This window comes from Eleginops maclovinus, chromosome 8, assembly GCF_036324505.1.
Source record: "Eleginops maclovinus isolate JMC-PN-2008 ecotype Puerto Natales chromosome 8, JC_Emac_rtc_rv5, whole genome shotgun sequence".
In the NCBI taxonomy this organism is placed as follows: Eukaryota; Metazoa; Chordata; class Actinopteri; order Perciformes; family Eleginopidae; genus Eleginops; species Eleginops maclovinus.
In genome coordinates, this window is record NC_086356.1 from 15,514,985 (window position 1) to 15,529,774 (window position 14,790).

The window sequence follows — 14,790 nt, forward strand, 5'->3', positions numbered from 1 at the left end:
TATAGAAAGTGTTTGAGAGGCAGCGGCACGGAGAGGAGTCTGGCTCCCTGAGATAACACAGCACACTGGATTAATTTCCTGTTTCGCCGCTGTGATTTAAGACTGTTTATACTGTTTATACTCTGGCAGCTCGCAGCTCACTACCTCATTGCGTTTACTCCCAGGCTAATTACACAGCAGCTGCTCTATCTTCATGGCATTTTTACTCTGTGGCCTAATCAAAAGGTCCTAAACCACAAAATCTGTTTGTTTTCTGTCCTTGTTGCATCCAATTCCACCTTAACATGCCTGCTTTATAAAGGACTTTCCCTTTGTCTCTATGCTAATATCACCTGCAGCTTCTAATATTCACTGTACTTTATTTGCATTAACCTGCTCTAACATCGCGTATTTATTATAAATTATGCCGGAAGGGGCTTTGGGTTGTATAATGCGGGACCGTTCTTTATTAATGTGTCAGCGGTTATTTCCACTGGATATTAATTTAATAGCTTTCTCTGTTTGCTAATTTTGGCTTTTATTACCAGGTTGGATGTTTAAATCATGATTTCCTCGGAGGGGTCAGGATTTATGACCAGCTTACTGTATGCTTGTTTAAGTCATCAAGAAAAAGACTTTGTTCAAGATCACATTTTCATATTTGACAGATCCATAAGTGTCTCTAGTTCGAAACAGGAACAAAATAAAACAGATTGCTGCTCTAGAGTTATGAATAATTTAACTTAATTTTGGAAAATACTTTATATCATATATTACACAGTATAATATTCCTACTGCACTTTCAGAATGTTTAATAAAATAGTTACTTAACACTTAAATAATAGATTATAGATAGATAGATTTTTATTACCAAAAACTGTATTTCTGTCTGAAAGTTTTTGCATGATTCATTTATTTAATCTATTCTTTCTTTCCTTGCACTTTCTGGTTTAAGAAGTCTAATCTATTAAATCAGTATGTCAGTTTTTATCAAAGTCTTATGGCAATAAATACAGGCGGTCAGACCACATTTCTAATTCCTTAAGAATTATAATAATTTAAAATGCATTCCTTTTAAAGATTGAGCAGCCCCTTCTCATGTTTAAAACCAAACCTACATCTTTGTTTTAACGGTGATTCTAAGTTTGCGAACCAAATACATAATAAAAAAGAAAGTTTAATCCACTATAGTTAATGATGGACATGATTTTTTCCTCTCTTAAATAACATGAAATCCTTGTTGCTGTCCTTCCAGGCCTGCGTAAAGTGATGGTGCGCGCCCACAGACAGGCGTGGTGCTGGCAGGACGAGTGGTACGGCCTCACCATTGAGGACATCCGGCTGCTGGAGCTGGAGACGCAGCTGGCTTTAGCCAAGAAGATGGCCCAGTTCAGCCTGACCGAAGAGGGGGGAACGGAGACGTCCGTCAGCCAGGACCAGGAGCAGGGAGCTCAGTCCGTGGGGTCGGCTGCAGAGGCAGATGGAGGAAAGCTTGGAGACTCACTGGAGACACGAGGGGAGCTCACCAAGCAGTGGTCCACTTCCTCCAGATCCTCCAACAGGTCGTCTAAGAGAGGCGGTGAGGAGGACTTGTGCTTTTTACCTCATTTGTTTCCAATCAATCAACATTTTTTGGTGGCCCCTAGAATATTGTTTGACATACTCCTGAATTATTTTTCATTAATATACATTCACATGAACATTTTGGCATTTGGATTATCCAGTTTTGTATTTTTTAATGTATAAACACAACATTTAATGCGTGTATGTCCGTCCGGGAAAGGGTTCCTTCCTCTGCTTGCGCTCCCTGATTTTTTCCCCATTTTTCCCGGTTAATTGTGGGGATTCCTTGGTGTTTTTTTGGTGTTTTTTGGTGTACATTGGGGGGCTGATGATGATGTAAACACTGTAAAGCTCCCTGAGAAAAATGTGTAATTGCAATATTGGGCTATGTAAATTAATTCTGATTGTTTAGTTATTTATTTTAGCAAATCTCTTGTCATTTCTCTTAAGATAAAAGTGATTGTTCAGATGTTTTGAGATGTGTTTGTGTGAGGTTGTCAGTGAATTACCTGCAGTAGATAAAGGGTTGGCATATCCCCAATCAATGGAGACTATGTGCTTTGTAGAGAGAGTTGATAACAGAATAGGGCTGCTCTGACAGAAAGGTAAAGCAGTGGAAATATTCCAAACATAGCGCACACTTAAACTGATATTGATTTTTTTCTATGTGGCTAAATTTTCTTCCGCCCCCATCCACTGAGTGCCCATAGTTTTTCTCCAAACTGGAGACCTGCCAACCACCATCTACTGTCGTTAATACACTGACTTTTGATAAGTGCATTATACAACCTTACTACTCCCAGCTTTAACATCACTCTGTCCTGTTCTGTTTAATATGTATACAGGGAGTCCTTCTCACCAGAACATCTCCGAGTGGAGGATGCAGAGCATCGCCAGAGACTCCGAGGACAGCACAGACGACGAGTTCTTTGATGCTCACGGTGAAAATCTTCTCTTTATGCATGATGAATAACACAACACTGGCTTTACTTTGTATTTTTTTAAGAATTTTTTGGGCAACCAGTGCCTTTAATATAGTGCAGTTCAGAAACGGGGAGACAGAGGTACTATTTTGTACTTTGAACATCCCCTATATGTGTTTGAAATATTTGTTTGTACTGCCTTTTGCCTTGTACTGGATTTACAACATGCAAACATTAGATTAGATTATTTGCTATTATCATATTTCTGTTTGGGATCATAATTATAATCTATTACACCTATCTCAAGGCTTCATTCTAAATACTTTTTTGTTTGCTTGAAGTTGGTATTTTGCCGTGAAGTTCAGGTGATTTTCTTTTCCTAAATGATTGCACTTTATGTTTCGGACCTCTGAAAGAGAAACATAATGTTGTTATATTAGAGTCACTAAATGTAACCTACAACAAATGGTCTTGCCCTTCAAAACAGCTGACAGAAAGATAATCAAGTAATTTTGACTATAAAGTAAATTTAAAAACACCAACAATAAAGGGATAAATATGACCTTTGAGGAAGGACTACTGTACACGTTTAAATTGGGATTTAAGTTGATTTGGGTCTGTGTTAGTAGATATTATTGCTCTGACGTGCAGAGACAGATTATTTATATTAGAGGCCCTCTGTGTATTTTGCAGAGGATTTTTCTGACAACGAGGACATGTTTGCCAAGGAGATCACAAAGTGGAGCTCCAACGATCTGATGGACAAGATAGAAACAAATGAGATGGATGAAGCACAAGGTGATAAACTGATTTAAATAAAAACAAAGACAGTTGTTGGTCATATCATAGAAATTGTCCAGTTACAGTTTTAATGTGATGTTTGTTTAAATTATCAATTTGTTTTCCTATATGATTTTTTGTTTTTACAGAAACTATGTATCAGGAGTCAGGTGGGGAGTATGCTGTGATGAGTAATGAGGAGAGGCAGATGGAGGTACACTTCCTTCACTCTTTTCTCCTTTCATTCATGTCTTATCTAACACCCTAACATCTTCAATTAAATAACATTTGGACTCACCCCTCCTCCTGAAATAGCTTTCAGTCATCCTGCCAGTATAGTAAAATCCAGATCCCCTCTCCACCTCAGCCATCAGCTTTCACAATGTTATAAAAGCTGTGTGTTCTTTGTATTCAGCACCGTGCCTCAACAACAAAAAGGCATAAATCCAACAGAAAAAGAAATGTAAGTGTCAGTCCTAGAGCATTAGAGAAAGTAGAAATAGACATTAGATGTCTTAGGACATTAAAGGACACCAGACTGCATTAATATTGATAACGTTTAGTGTAGAATATAGTACTCACTATTTCTTAGCTACAGTAAGTGACTGGTAGTGACCAAGAAGTCACATAACCCCAGTCAAGTGTTGGATTGTTGCTTTTACACTTAGTGTTTTTTTTTAACATTCAAGGCAATCATCCCACCACAAGGTCCATTTGCTGCTATTGAGATTCCAGTCGTATCAAACAACCTTCAAAAGGAGTTTTCCTTTCCAAATGTTGTCATTTTTGAATGTTCAACTGATGATTAGTTTCTATATCGCTCTATTTAATCTAGATTGTTGGAATATAGTGGATAATACCTTCTGTATCCAGCCTTCAGTCTCAGATTGATTGATTTGGTCTGAGCAACAGTCCAGAACACACAAAACTCAGTTTACGATCATTACAAAATTATTCAAATGAGTTTTCAATAGATTTATTTTTTAATCAACTTACGCTTTTAGCGTTAGTATTTTCCCTGCATGTTGCTCTTCTCTCCCTTTCCCATTTTTCCTGATATCTGCCTGCTCCTTTTTCCCTATTAATCCTGTTTCCTGTTTCCTGCTTCCTTTCCTGTCCTCTTACTTGCAGGACTGTTCATCTCAGCAGTGTCTCCAGACGTCCAAAACTCACGTCCTCGTTCTGGTCCTGCATGGAGGAAACATTCTGGACACTGGCTCTGGTACACCTGCAATCAAATCCTGCACCATTATAATGAAACTCGCACTCGTTTGAATCAATTTTAACTTTTAACCCTAAAAAGTAAATTAAGTGGCTACAATCAACATTTTAATTAAGGTTTACAACCCACAAAAACAACAATCTCTAGGTCTCTAACTTTATGAAGTGTTTGAGCGTCTTTCAGCTCATTGCTCTGGTTTTGGGGCCTCAACTTCACTGCTTAGATCTCTGTCACAGTGTAAGGGGGTCATTTCCGGTGCGAACAAACTCTAAAATATGACTCCACTCCGTCGGCACAATGCAGAAGGGTACACAATAGGTAAAGAGGAACATTTCTTGCTACCTAATTAGTAAAAATAAAAGAGGAAGAGCTTAAATCAGAGGAACGTTGTTCCTCAGGTAAACACAACAACAACTCCAAATAAATGTCCATGTTGCTCATTGTTTTAATCACAAATCTTGTCTGTCAGTATCAACAAGAAGGTCCCTCAGAGAACAGAGACCTCCCACAAGGCCAAATGCTCTATTTTGCTATGTTTACCAATTAATAATGGTTTGTTTGGGACGGGTTCTTTCTTGGCCCTTGCTAGCACCATTTTCATTTTCATGAAAAGCAGGCCAGTAGTTGTCCTGTAATCTAGCTAAATAAAGATAAACAAACTGAAACCATAACCTCCTTGGCAGAGATAATAATTAGTGATCACCTTATTACACCCTTAAACTGGTGCAGTAGTTTGCAAGGTTCCAATATTTAATCTGAGGATGTGCAAAACAAATTACAGGATATAAAAAAAGGAGATGTTCTTGCAGATTGATGACTGATGCAACATGTTCTTCTTGTCTGCAGGTGAGCAGAGCAGCAAGCAGGCGGATATAAACACGCTGAGTGGGGCCTTTGAGACGGTGATGAGGGTCCATTACCCCGCAGTGCTGGGACGCATCGCCATCCGGATGGTCCCCTGTCCTGCTGTGTGTGTCGAGGCATTCGCACTCGTCTCCAAGTAAGAAAACCCTCTTGAGTGTTCAATTAATGTGTTATAAATGCACGACCTGCTGAGTGAATGTTAAACACAGACGCATAAACACACATCCTCCTCTCCGCAGTCTCAGCCCCTATAGCTACGACGAAAGCTGCCTGTCCAGCAGTCAGGACCACATCCCTCTGGCGGCGCTGCCCCTGTTAGCCACCTCCGCACCGCAGTACCAAGAAGCCGTGGCTACTGTCATTTTAAGAGCCAATCAGGTGTACAATGACTTCCTCAAGTCTGTGGAGGGATCGTCTTTCAATGGCCAGGTCAGTGTGTAACCTGCAGGCAGGACCCAATATCAGATTTTGATTATTGTGGACAAAATGTTATTGTGGCCTAAATCATTTACGACAGCCATATAATTGGGATAGTTGTAGTTCATTTGAAAAAAAAAGATAGATAATGCTATCAGTGAAATCCATATTTAACTTTTTCAATTGTGCTTTTTTGCTACATTTACATGGAATTACTGTAGGAGAAGTGGAGAGAACAAAAAACCAAAACATAAACAAATGGCAACGATTTGAGAGGCACTGGAATATTCACTCAATATTATCCAAGTTTGAATAATTGCGGGTGTATTGTGCTTTTTGTCTGTCATTCTGCAAATGAATTGCTCTCAAACTAAGTGTGCAGAGAAAGACAAAGCGGGAACAGAACAAACAGAAATGATTTAAGAGGCACTGGATTATTTAAAAAATATGAATTATTGCCCGGTTTCAAAGAAATGAATAAATAATGCTTTGAGTAAAATTCATTCTTTGTTTATTGTGTGTTTTTTTTTATTTCTCAGCAAGTGAATTATAGTGTAGGGAGGAGAGTCAGGCTGTAGGAATAACTCATTTTTGGAGGAAGGCAAAATGAAAACTGAAAGAAATGGAAAGGATTTAATATGTGATGCATTATCTACACAATATACTGTAACACATTTTCTTTTCTTAACCTGATGTCAATGTTTCATGTTTTTCATTTCAGGTTTTATAATTACATTTTCCTATGCATTGTTACACCCCTACCTGGAAGGTTCATATTTCCCTCAGTGGTTTGGTGATTAATGTGCATTCATGTTTTTGTGCTTTGCTTTGTACTACAGGTGTGTGTTATTGGTGACTGTGTTGGTGGCATCCTGGGGTTTGATGCTCTGTGCAGCAGCTCGGTGACGGTGTCAGAAAGCCAAAACAGCAGCAGGCGAGGCAGCGCCATCAGTGTACAGGTAACAATCTAACTGCTCTCTGACATCCAACAGGACTAAGATGCACACTTTAGCAGCTTAATGAGGCTTTGATTAGACACACCAGTGCTTAGATGTAACATCAGCGTACTAAAAAGCAGCAAACCAATCAATAATTGTAATATTTCAGTTTGGGCTTATCAGCGTTTTCATCCCTACTGCAGTGCTATTAGAGTGGCTGAAAATGTAGGGTTGTTGTAATCCCTTACAGCTTGACTACAGCCTTGTTCTCTCTGTCTCTCAGGACACAGACCTCCTCTCCCCGGGTATCATCATTAACAGCGGATCTCCATCCTCCTCACCGACCCTCGAAGGAAGCCGCCATCTCAGCCGCAGCAACATCGACATCCCCCGCTGCTCGGGGCCCGACGACCCCAAGAGACAACTTCCACGCAAACGCAGCGACTCGTCCACGTACGAGCTGGACACCATCAAACATCACCAGGCCTTCCTGTCCAGGTGAGACACGAGATGGACTTAAACTATTCTGGAAATGTTGCCGAATGTTTACAGTGTTTACATTTTAGTAATCTGTTAGTATTAATCAACAAAAACTAAAGCCATTTTGTCATCCTTTTATCAATTTTGATCTCTTCAAAACAATGTTGAGGTCCAGCTGTCGTTTTCTCTGCCTGTACCTGAGTCATTCTTTTCAATGTGAACACAAGAAGTAGCCAACTGAAAGAAAACGTTAAGTTGAATTGACATCAGAAGCTCTAGATATTGTTTCATTAGTTTACCTTCTTTGGAAATGTTGGCATGCTGGCCGATACATTTTTCGACATTTGTCTCAACTTTTTTGCTGCCGCTTGTTATTCTTAATGGATTGTAGATGAGTTCAGTGCACATATATGTTTTCTACAAGAACAGAAAGCAAAACAGAGACTTAATTTTACTTAAAAACACACCCCTAAATAAACTTCCAAACAAGAGAGATTTCGGGGGACAGTTGTATTAACCAGGGGCTACAGTGATTCAGCAGATGTATGAAGATCGTTGTATAAAACGTTTGAGTTTTTTGATTGAAAATGTAAATCATCTTGTTTTGTTGATGAAAGATGTCATACATTTTATTTCTCCACTGAAGTTACATTAATGACATTACCTGACTGTATGAATGTTTCCAGTCTCCACTCCAGTGTGCTCCACGGGGAGCCCGGGTCGCGGCGCTCCAGCAGCAGTACGATGCTGGAAGGAGGCAGTTTGGGAAAGTTTGACTTTGAGGTGACCGACTTCTTCATGTTCGGCTCTCCTCTGGGGCTGGTGCTCGCTCTGAGGAAGACTGTGGTGCCCACGTTAGATGGTGAGGAAGGTTTTGTCTCCTTTTAGTGCACCTTCTTTACGTTTGCTTATTTTGATATTCCACGTACTGTAATTTATATTGTTCAAAGCCCCTTCTAGAAGTGTTTTGGTTTTGCTAGATAGCTCCTGCTGTAATTCCCTGTAAAGCCGGTGCCGGGGTCAGAGGTCATGTGTCTGGACTCTGTGTTCTCAGGATACTAACCTCATTACAGGTTACTGAAGTGATTTTGCGTCTGCTTTTGTTCCTCTTTTTTTTTTCAACCTCTCTCACAGATTTGATTAATTAATGTTTATTTTGGTCCATAAAAAAATCACACAATGACACTCAATTAATCACCTCAAAACAATATTGTAGAAAGCAAAACAACAGAACACATGTTTTTGTTTAGACTCAAAATGGGTGGGCTGAAATGACAAGCTTTTCTTACCATAAATAGGTTATTTGGCATAAAAAGTCCCAGACAAAAGCCATAATATTTGACTGTTGTTACATTAAAAAGTGGTTTACAATCATCATATCTAACATAAAAATGTTTTTTTTAAATTAAATACAAACAGCAGCCTGAACGTTTGTTTGTCTGGCCTCCAGTGTTTTTATTTCTCGCCTGTCGGCAGTGGCGTAAAACTGCACAAAGGTCTGGTTACATCTAGTTTTTGTATCATTATGCATCCTCCTACTCTTTAACTCTTTCCCTCCCCAGTGTCGGCTCTGCGCCCGGCCTGTCAGCAGGTGTACAACCTGTTTCATCCCGCAGACCCCTCGGCCTCGCGCCTCGAGCCTCTCCTGGACAAACGGTTCCACCTGCTGCCTCCATTCAGTGTCCCTCGGTACCAGCGCTTCCCTCTGGGCGATGGACACTCTGCTCTACTGGGTGAGTCAAACATACATTACATACTTTTACTTTACTAAATGTAGATTAGTCTTTTAATCTTCCTCCCTTTTCCTGGCTTCCTAGTTGAGACGATGCAGAGTAACCCCCAGCTTCTGATGGATTCTGTTGGTGTAGTTTCTCACCGCCACCAGGACATCACCGTCAATGAGACGTCCATCCCAGTGCCTGTCCTAAACTGGCAGCTCCAGACAGACAGTATGTTTCCATTTAGCAAAACATTTAGGGAACATGTTCAGCAAAAAGACTAAAAACGGGGAAAATACTTGGCCGGATTCTGTCAGCCAATTCCCCAGTCCTACACGTGTAAAGATTGCTCAAGTTTCTGGTAACCTCAAGGACACAGCAAGATCAAGTCAAGGAATAGTCCTGACATTTTGTTAAACAAAAATATATAACACATGTATTTGTTTTTATACAGTTTCTCCCTATTTCTACAGTAATTGCTATGCAAAGATAGACTAACACCCTGCTGGCTGTAGATTCATATGTAGTGCAAACATACAAGATTGGTATTCTTTTTTTCTTAAACTGTACTCCTGTTCTAAAGTTTTGACTTTATCAGCTGACAATTGACCTAAAATGGGGCAAAGCCTGCGAGCTAGTTCAGGCAGTAAACTCGAACACCAATGATACATTTGCACATATCGCCCCTCGCCACTCTTGCAACCAACCAAACATAGTCCCCTTAATCTGGCGCTCTATTTAAGCTGTCAGGTCTGCCTACCTCTGCCTCGCTAATGCTGCTGCTACTTCCACACTGCTAATGCGGTCACCTCGCTGCATCCACGGTGGCGATGCTCGCCTGCCCCACCACCAACCAAGCTTCCACCTGTAGGCTCGGGGGGGTTACTTATCTAATCATCACTCAATGTTCTATGTAAATATGTGGAGTGATGAGGCCCGAGCCTAGACGCCAAACTCAATCTATATACTGCTTCTCATAAACATATTAATGAAACATGTGAGATGTCTGACTGAAGGACTTCTATGCAAACACAATGTTCTTGTGAACTTAGAGATTATTTGCACAATTCCAGGTGTACTCACTTGAGATTTTATGTCCTTAAAAACATTCACAAACTGTCAGATTTTTTGACTGCCGGTGTTTCTTGCTGCGTCAGACATCGTTGTAGCGTTGTGTTCCCAGATAGCAGCAATTATTTGCTGATGCGCACCTCTGCTCTTCTAAAAGTTTTACTTCATCACATTAGGAAGTTGGCTGCTTGTCAGCGATGGAGGACACTTGTGTTTAGATTTTTTGATAAAGATATTGATTAAAGTGCAGAAATAGTAGTTTTTTGGACTCAGACAAAGGAAATGTTAATTTGAAAACTGATCCAGCAGTGTTATCATAGCCACCAGAAATTATGCCAAAGCTACAGAAATAAAACCCCAATCATAATTAACTTGATTTTCACAGGAATATGTTTTATCTCATATGACTTGAACCCTTTCTTCTGTCTCTGCAGCTGACTCTCTTCAGTCACATGTTTTCGTCGATGGCCAGCTCCCACCGTCCACATCACCAGGCTTCCCTCACCTTCGCTGCAACCGCAGGTCCAGCAGTGCGAGCATTGCCAGTCAGGTGTCGGGCTTAGCCGACTCTTACACGGCCTCCAACATCGCCACCAGTAAGTCAACCTCTCACCTTCTGTGTGCGACCCAAGTTTTGGCCTACGAGCTGACAGTTTACATGTTCTCATTTCCTCCCCCCTAACGCCCGCTCAGCACACAAAACTGAAAAAAAGCCCAGCCTGCTGTCCCAGCTGGCGCTCCCCTACAATAAGTTTGCCTCCCGGAGAGCATCCATGCGCTCACAAAAGAAAACCCGTCAGATGCTCCCAAAACCCAACGGTGTGGAATCTGAGCAGAGCTCAGAGGTTAGCTTTGACTTCAACGATGTCGCATCTGACATTGCAGACATCAGCTCGGCCCCCCCGTCCCCAGGGTTGCTGAAGAACATTGGGAAAGGTACCCTGGGTGCTTTAGTGAAAGGACAATCGGGAAGGATGCTAGACTCCATCCTTTTTCCCTGTGCACTTTCCCTTCTCCTCTGAAATCTTCCTCTCTGGGATAGTCCTTCTCAGTACTCCTGATTCCAAAAACAAATCCTGCAATCTCCTCTCAAGCTCAGGTTTATGAGAACCACCTCCGTGTTTTTCTTTTGCAAGACCACCAGAAATAAACTGACAAGGTTCTCACAAAGTCTGAGCTGTTTTTTCCCTGCAAGTGTGCATTCCAGAACCTTTTCACAACCCTTCACTCTGCATTTTGATGAACTGTTTGGACTTTAGTTCTGGTTCTGGTGCATCCCTTTAAAGGAATACTTCACCCACAGAATTGAGATTTGTATATCAATTACTTACCTTGAATATGTGGGGAAAACTGTTATGCACTTTTGTTGCATGCTTTCAAAGGGAAGAGTCGAAAACTGAGAAATGTCTTGGTGAATTGAAGTAAACGGGGGTCATAATGTACAACAGCAAAACTATTATCAAAATATGTGTTCATAAACCTCCACACAACTTGTGCAGGTTAATCCAAGTCTGTCATTTATATTTAACACATGCATTTTTCCTAAAACCTTACTATTCAATACACTCCCATATAAAGTAATTGATATACAATGATCAACTTTCCCTTTTAACAAACTGTGCTGTCTTTTAACTTTTTCCAGTTCATGATAACCCTAGAGAATTAACCTCTGAATGAATGTAGGATTTAGATCTGTGTTGGAAAACCCTAACAAAGATGAGAAACCGGAGGCACAGATTAATTAACTCCACTGTTTTTCTTTCTCCCTCTAGTTGCTTCTCGGTGGTGGGGCAGTAAGCGGATGGACTACGCTCTGTACTGCCCTGACGCTCTGACTGCGTTTCCCACGGTGGCTCTGCCTCATCTCTTCCACGCCTCATACTGGGAGTCCACAGACGTCGTCTCCTTCTTACTCAGACAGGTTTGTTCCCTCTTTCTGTTAATCACAATAAGAATTTATGTCCTGTTATCTTTACATTTAAAAGTCAAGGGTCAACAACAATCAACAACTTTTGCATGGTTTGCCATGACATTCTCGTTTCCAGAGGAGGAGTCTTACGGATGTTTGGTGTAAAACCATCAGCCGATTGACACTTTTGTGTTTTAGTGAAATATCTTGAAAAATATTCAATGCGATGATATGTGGTTAAAATCTTCCTGCTCCCCAATGTGAAGCGTAACCATTTTGATCTCCTGACTCTTTTTACTACCATTTGTTATTGTTTTTTAATAGATTTTTGTATCACAGTCCTTCATATTTAAAATTAAGCTGTTGCTAAAATTTAGAGCGAATTGGAAAGGACAAAACCATAAATCTTAAGTGAAATGAAGCAAAGTGTACATGATGCTACGTCAATTTTAAAGATTACTTATTTATTTATTTATTGCAGTGATGAACCAGGATATTCAGATGAAGATGCTAAGCAAGCACGCAGAACAAAGTGCCTACTTTAGCACAGAAATATATCTAAATCTTGACATGAACTACTAAAAAATGTCTCCTAAATCACATTAGCTGAACTTATTATGAAGAGAACAGGAGCTATATAATATATAGAATTTACTACAGGGTATGAAACAAGGTTATACTTAAAATGTTCTTGGCTCGCTTTTTATTAAAAATAAATTATCTCCCCCAGGTGATGAGACATGAGAACTCCAGTATTCTGGAGCTGGATGGTAAAGAAGTGTCTGAATTTACTCCGTCCAAACCTCGGGAGAAGTGGCTCCGCAAGAGGACTCATGTTAAAATCCGGGTAGGACCTCTCTTCCTTTTTAAGTGCATTTCCTGGAAAACAAAGGACATTTTATTGTAATATTGTATTTTATAACTTATACTGGTTTAGTAAGAATCCTGGACAAAGTCAGAAAAATGGAGATGACATCTTAAGTTACGGTAAACACCCAATAAAAGGAGGAGGACAGAATTCTGATTTCCTGTTTTGTCCTCTTCTATGTCAGAACGTGACCGCCAACCACCGAGTGAACGACGCCGTGTTCGTGGAGGACGGTACACAGATGGTGACGGGACGTTTCATGTACGGCCCTCTGGACATGGTCACCCTCACTGGAGAGAAGGTACTCACGAAAAACAAAACAAACCAGCTGTCAGTTTTATCAAGCTCCCACAGTGTTGTAAAGATCCTTGTGTTGTTTCCTGCAGATTGACATCCACATCATGACCCAGCCTCCCTCTGGGGAGTGGGTGTACTTCAACACGGAGCTCACCAACAGCAGCGGACGTGTCTCTTATGTGATCCCTGAGAGCAAGAAGCTGGGTATCGGGGTTTATCCCGTCAAAATGGTCGTAAGGTGTGTTGAGTCTTTGGTATTTCATTTAAAAACTTTCCCTTGTATATTTGTCTTGTTTTAAAATATTTTCCATCTTTCTCTCTCAGGGGAGACCACACAGTTGCAGACAGCTATATTTCTGTGGTTCCACGAGGAACAGAGTTTGTGGTTTTCAGTATTGACGGCTCATTCGCTGCCAGCGTGTCTATAATGGGCAGCGATCCAAAGGTCCGAGCTGGAGCTGTGGATGTGGTGAGGTAAGGATCACTAAAACCATTTATTTATAATAATATACACACAAAAGCTCCCTCAAACTTCTGTACTTGTGTACTTCTGAGTAAATACAGTGGCACACATTTCTTAAATATTAGACTATATGGCCATAAATTGTTAATATATATATATATATAAATATAGATATATATTTATATATCTATATATATAACGTTTAGTTTTTATATCAGTTTCTTGCCAAATATCTGGCAGATCCCACAAAAAAAACTGACATTTTATAAAACATAGGCCTACATCTTAAAAAAAAAAAAAAGTTGAAGACAATAAAATAAAGGTGATGTATTTATATACAGTGGTATGCAAAAGTTTGGGCACCCCTTAGGAAAACCACTGCATCAGTTTGTCACTTGCTGAGCTTTTGAAGCAGCAACTTCATTGTAACATATGTTATACCTTATGGTAACAGAAACATCTCAGTAGTGAAATAACTTTTATTGGTCAAACAGAAACATGTTTATGTGCATTCAAACAAAAATAGGCATGTGCATAAATTTGGGCACCCCTAAGAAATAATTCCATTAATATTTAGTATTGCCTCCTTTTGCTGCAATAACGGCCTGTAGACGCCTCCTGTAGCCACAGACAAGTCCCTTAAGCCTGGCAGGTGGTATTTTGGCCCATTCTTCCACACAAAACGTCTCCAGTTCAGTCAGGTTTCTTGGCCTCCGTGCATGGACAGCCTTCTTCAAATAAATCCATACATTTTCAATGATGTTAAGGTCTGGGGACTGGGATGGCCATTCCAGAACATTGTACCTGTGCTTCTGCATGAATTCCTTGGTGGATTTTGATCGGTGCTTAGGATCATTGTCCTGCTGAAAAATCCAACCCCGGCGTAGCTTCAACTTTGTGACTGACTCTAGAACATTCTTGTCAAGAATCTCCTGGTACTGTAAGGAATTCATGTGGCCCTCAACTTTAACAAGTTTTCCAGTACCTGTGCTAGCCACACAGCCCCATAACATGATAGATCCTCCACCAAATTTTACAGTGGGCAACAAGTTCTTTTCATTGAATGCAGTGTGTTTTTTTCGCCATGCATACCTGTTCATGTTATGACCAAATAACTCAATCTTGGTCTCATCTGACCACAGTATTTTGTTCCAAAATGCTTCTGGCTTGTCCAGATGTGCTTTTGCATACCTCATGCGACTCTTCTTGTGATTAACACTCAGGAAAGGCTTTTTGCACATCACCCTTCCAATGAGCTCTTCCTGGTGCAAAGTACGCTGGATTGTGGAACGGTGAAC

General features: G+C 40.4%; 1 protein-coding gene across 1 annotated transcript in view; it reads left to right on the plus strand.

Annotated features, from left to right (window-relative positions):
• LOC134868722 (membrane-associated phosphatidylinositol transfer protein 2-like) overlaps positions 1–14,790 on the plus strand; it is a 55,527-nt gene that overhangs the window by 28,675 nt on the left and 12,062 nt on the right. The window contains exons 7-25 of the mRNA XM_063890024.1: positions 1,235–1,558; positions 2,388–2,483; positions 3,159–3,263; positions 3,395–3,459; positions 4,377–4,467; positions 5,314–5,467; positions 5,571–5,760; positions 6,588–6,707; positions 6,970–7,184; positions 7,853–8,028; positions 8,729–8,899; positions 8,984–9,115; positions 10,390–10,551; positions 10,649–10,891; positions 11,728–11,876; positions 12,595–12,711; positions 12,917–13,033; positions 13,119–13,267; positions 13,354–13,503. Of these exons, the coding sequence (XP_063746094.1) occupies positions 1,235–1,558; positions 2,388–2,483; positions 3,159–3,263; positions 3,395–3,459; positions 4,377–4,467; positions 5,314–5,467; positions 5,571–5,760; positions 6,588–6,707; positions 6,970–7,184; positions 7,853–8,028; positions 8,729–8,899; positions 8,984–9,115; positions 10,390–10,551; positions 10,649–10,891; positions 11,728–11,876; positions 12,595–12,711; positions 12,917–13,033; positions 13,119–13,267; positions 13,354–13,503 (2,926 nt within the window). The remainder of the gene's footprint in view (positions 1–1,234; positions 1,559–2,387; positions 2,484–3,158; positions 3,264–3,394; positions 3,460–4,376; positions 4,468–5,313; positions 5,468–5,570; positions 5,761–6,587; positions 6,708–6,969; positions 7,185–7,852; positions 8,029–8,728; positions 8,900–8,983; positions 9,116–10,389; positions 10,552–10,648; positions 10,892–11,727; positions 11,877–12,594; positions 12,712–12,916; positions 13,034–13,118; positions 13,268–13,353; positions 13,504–14,790) is intronic.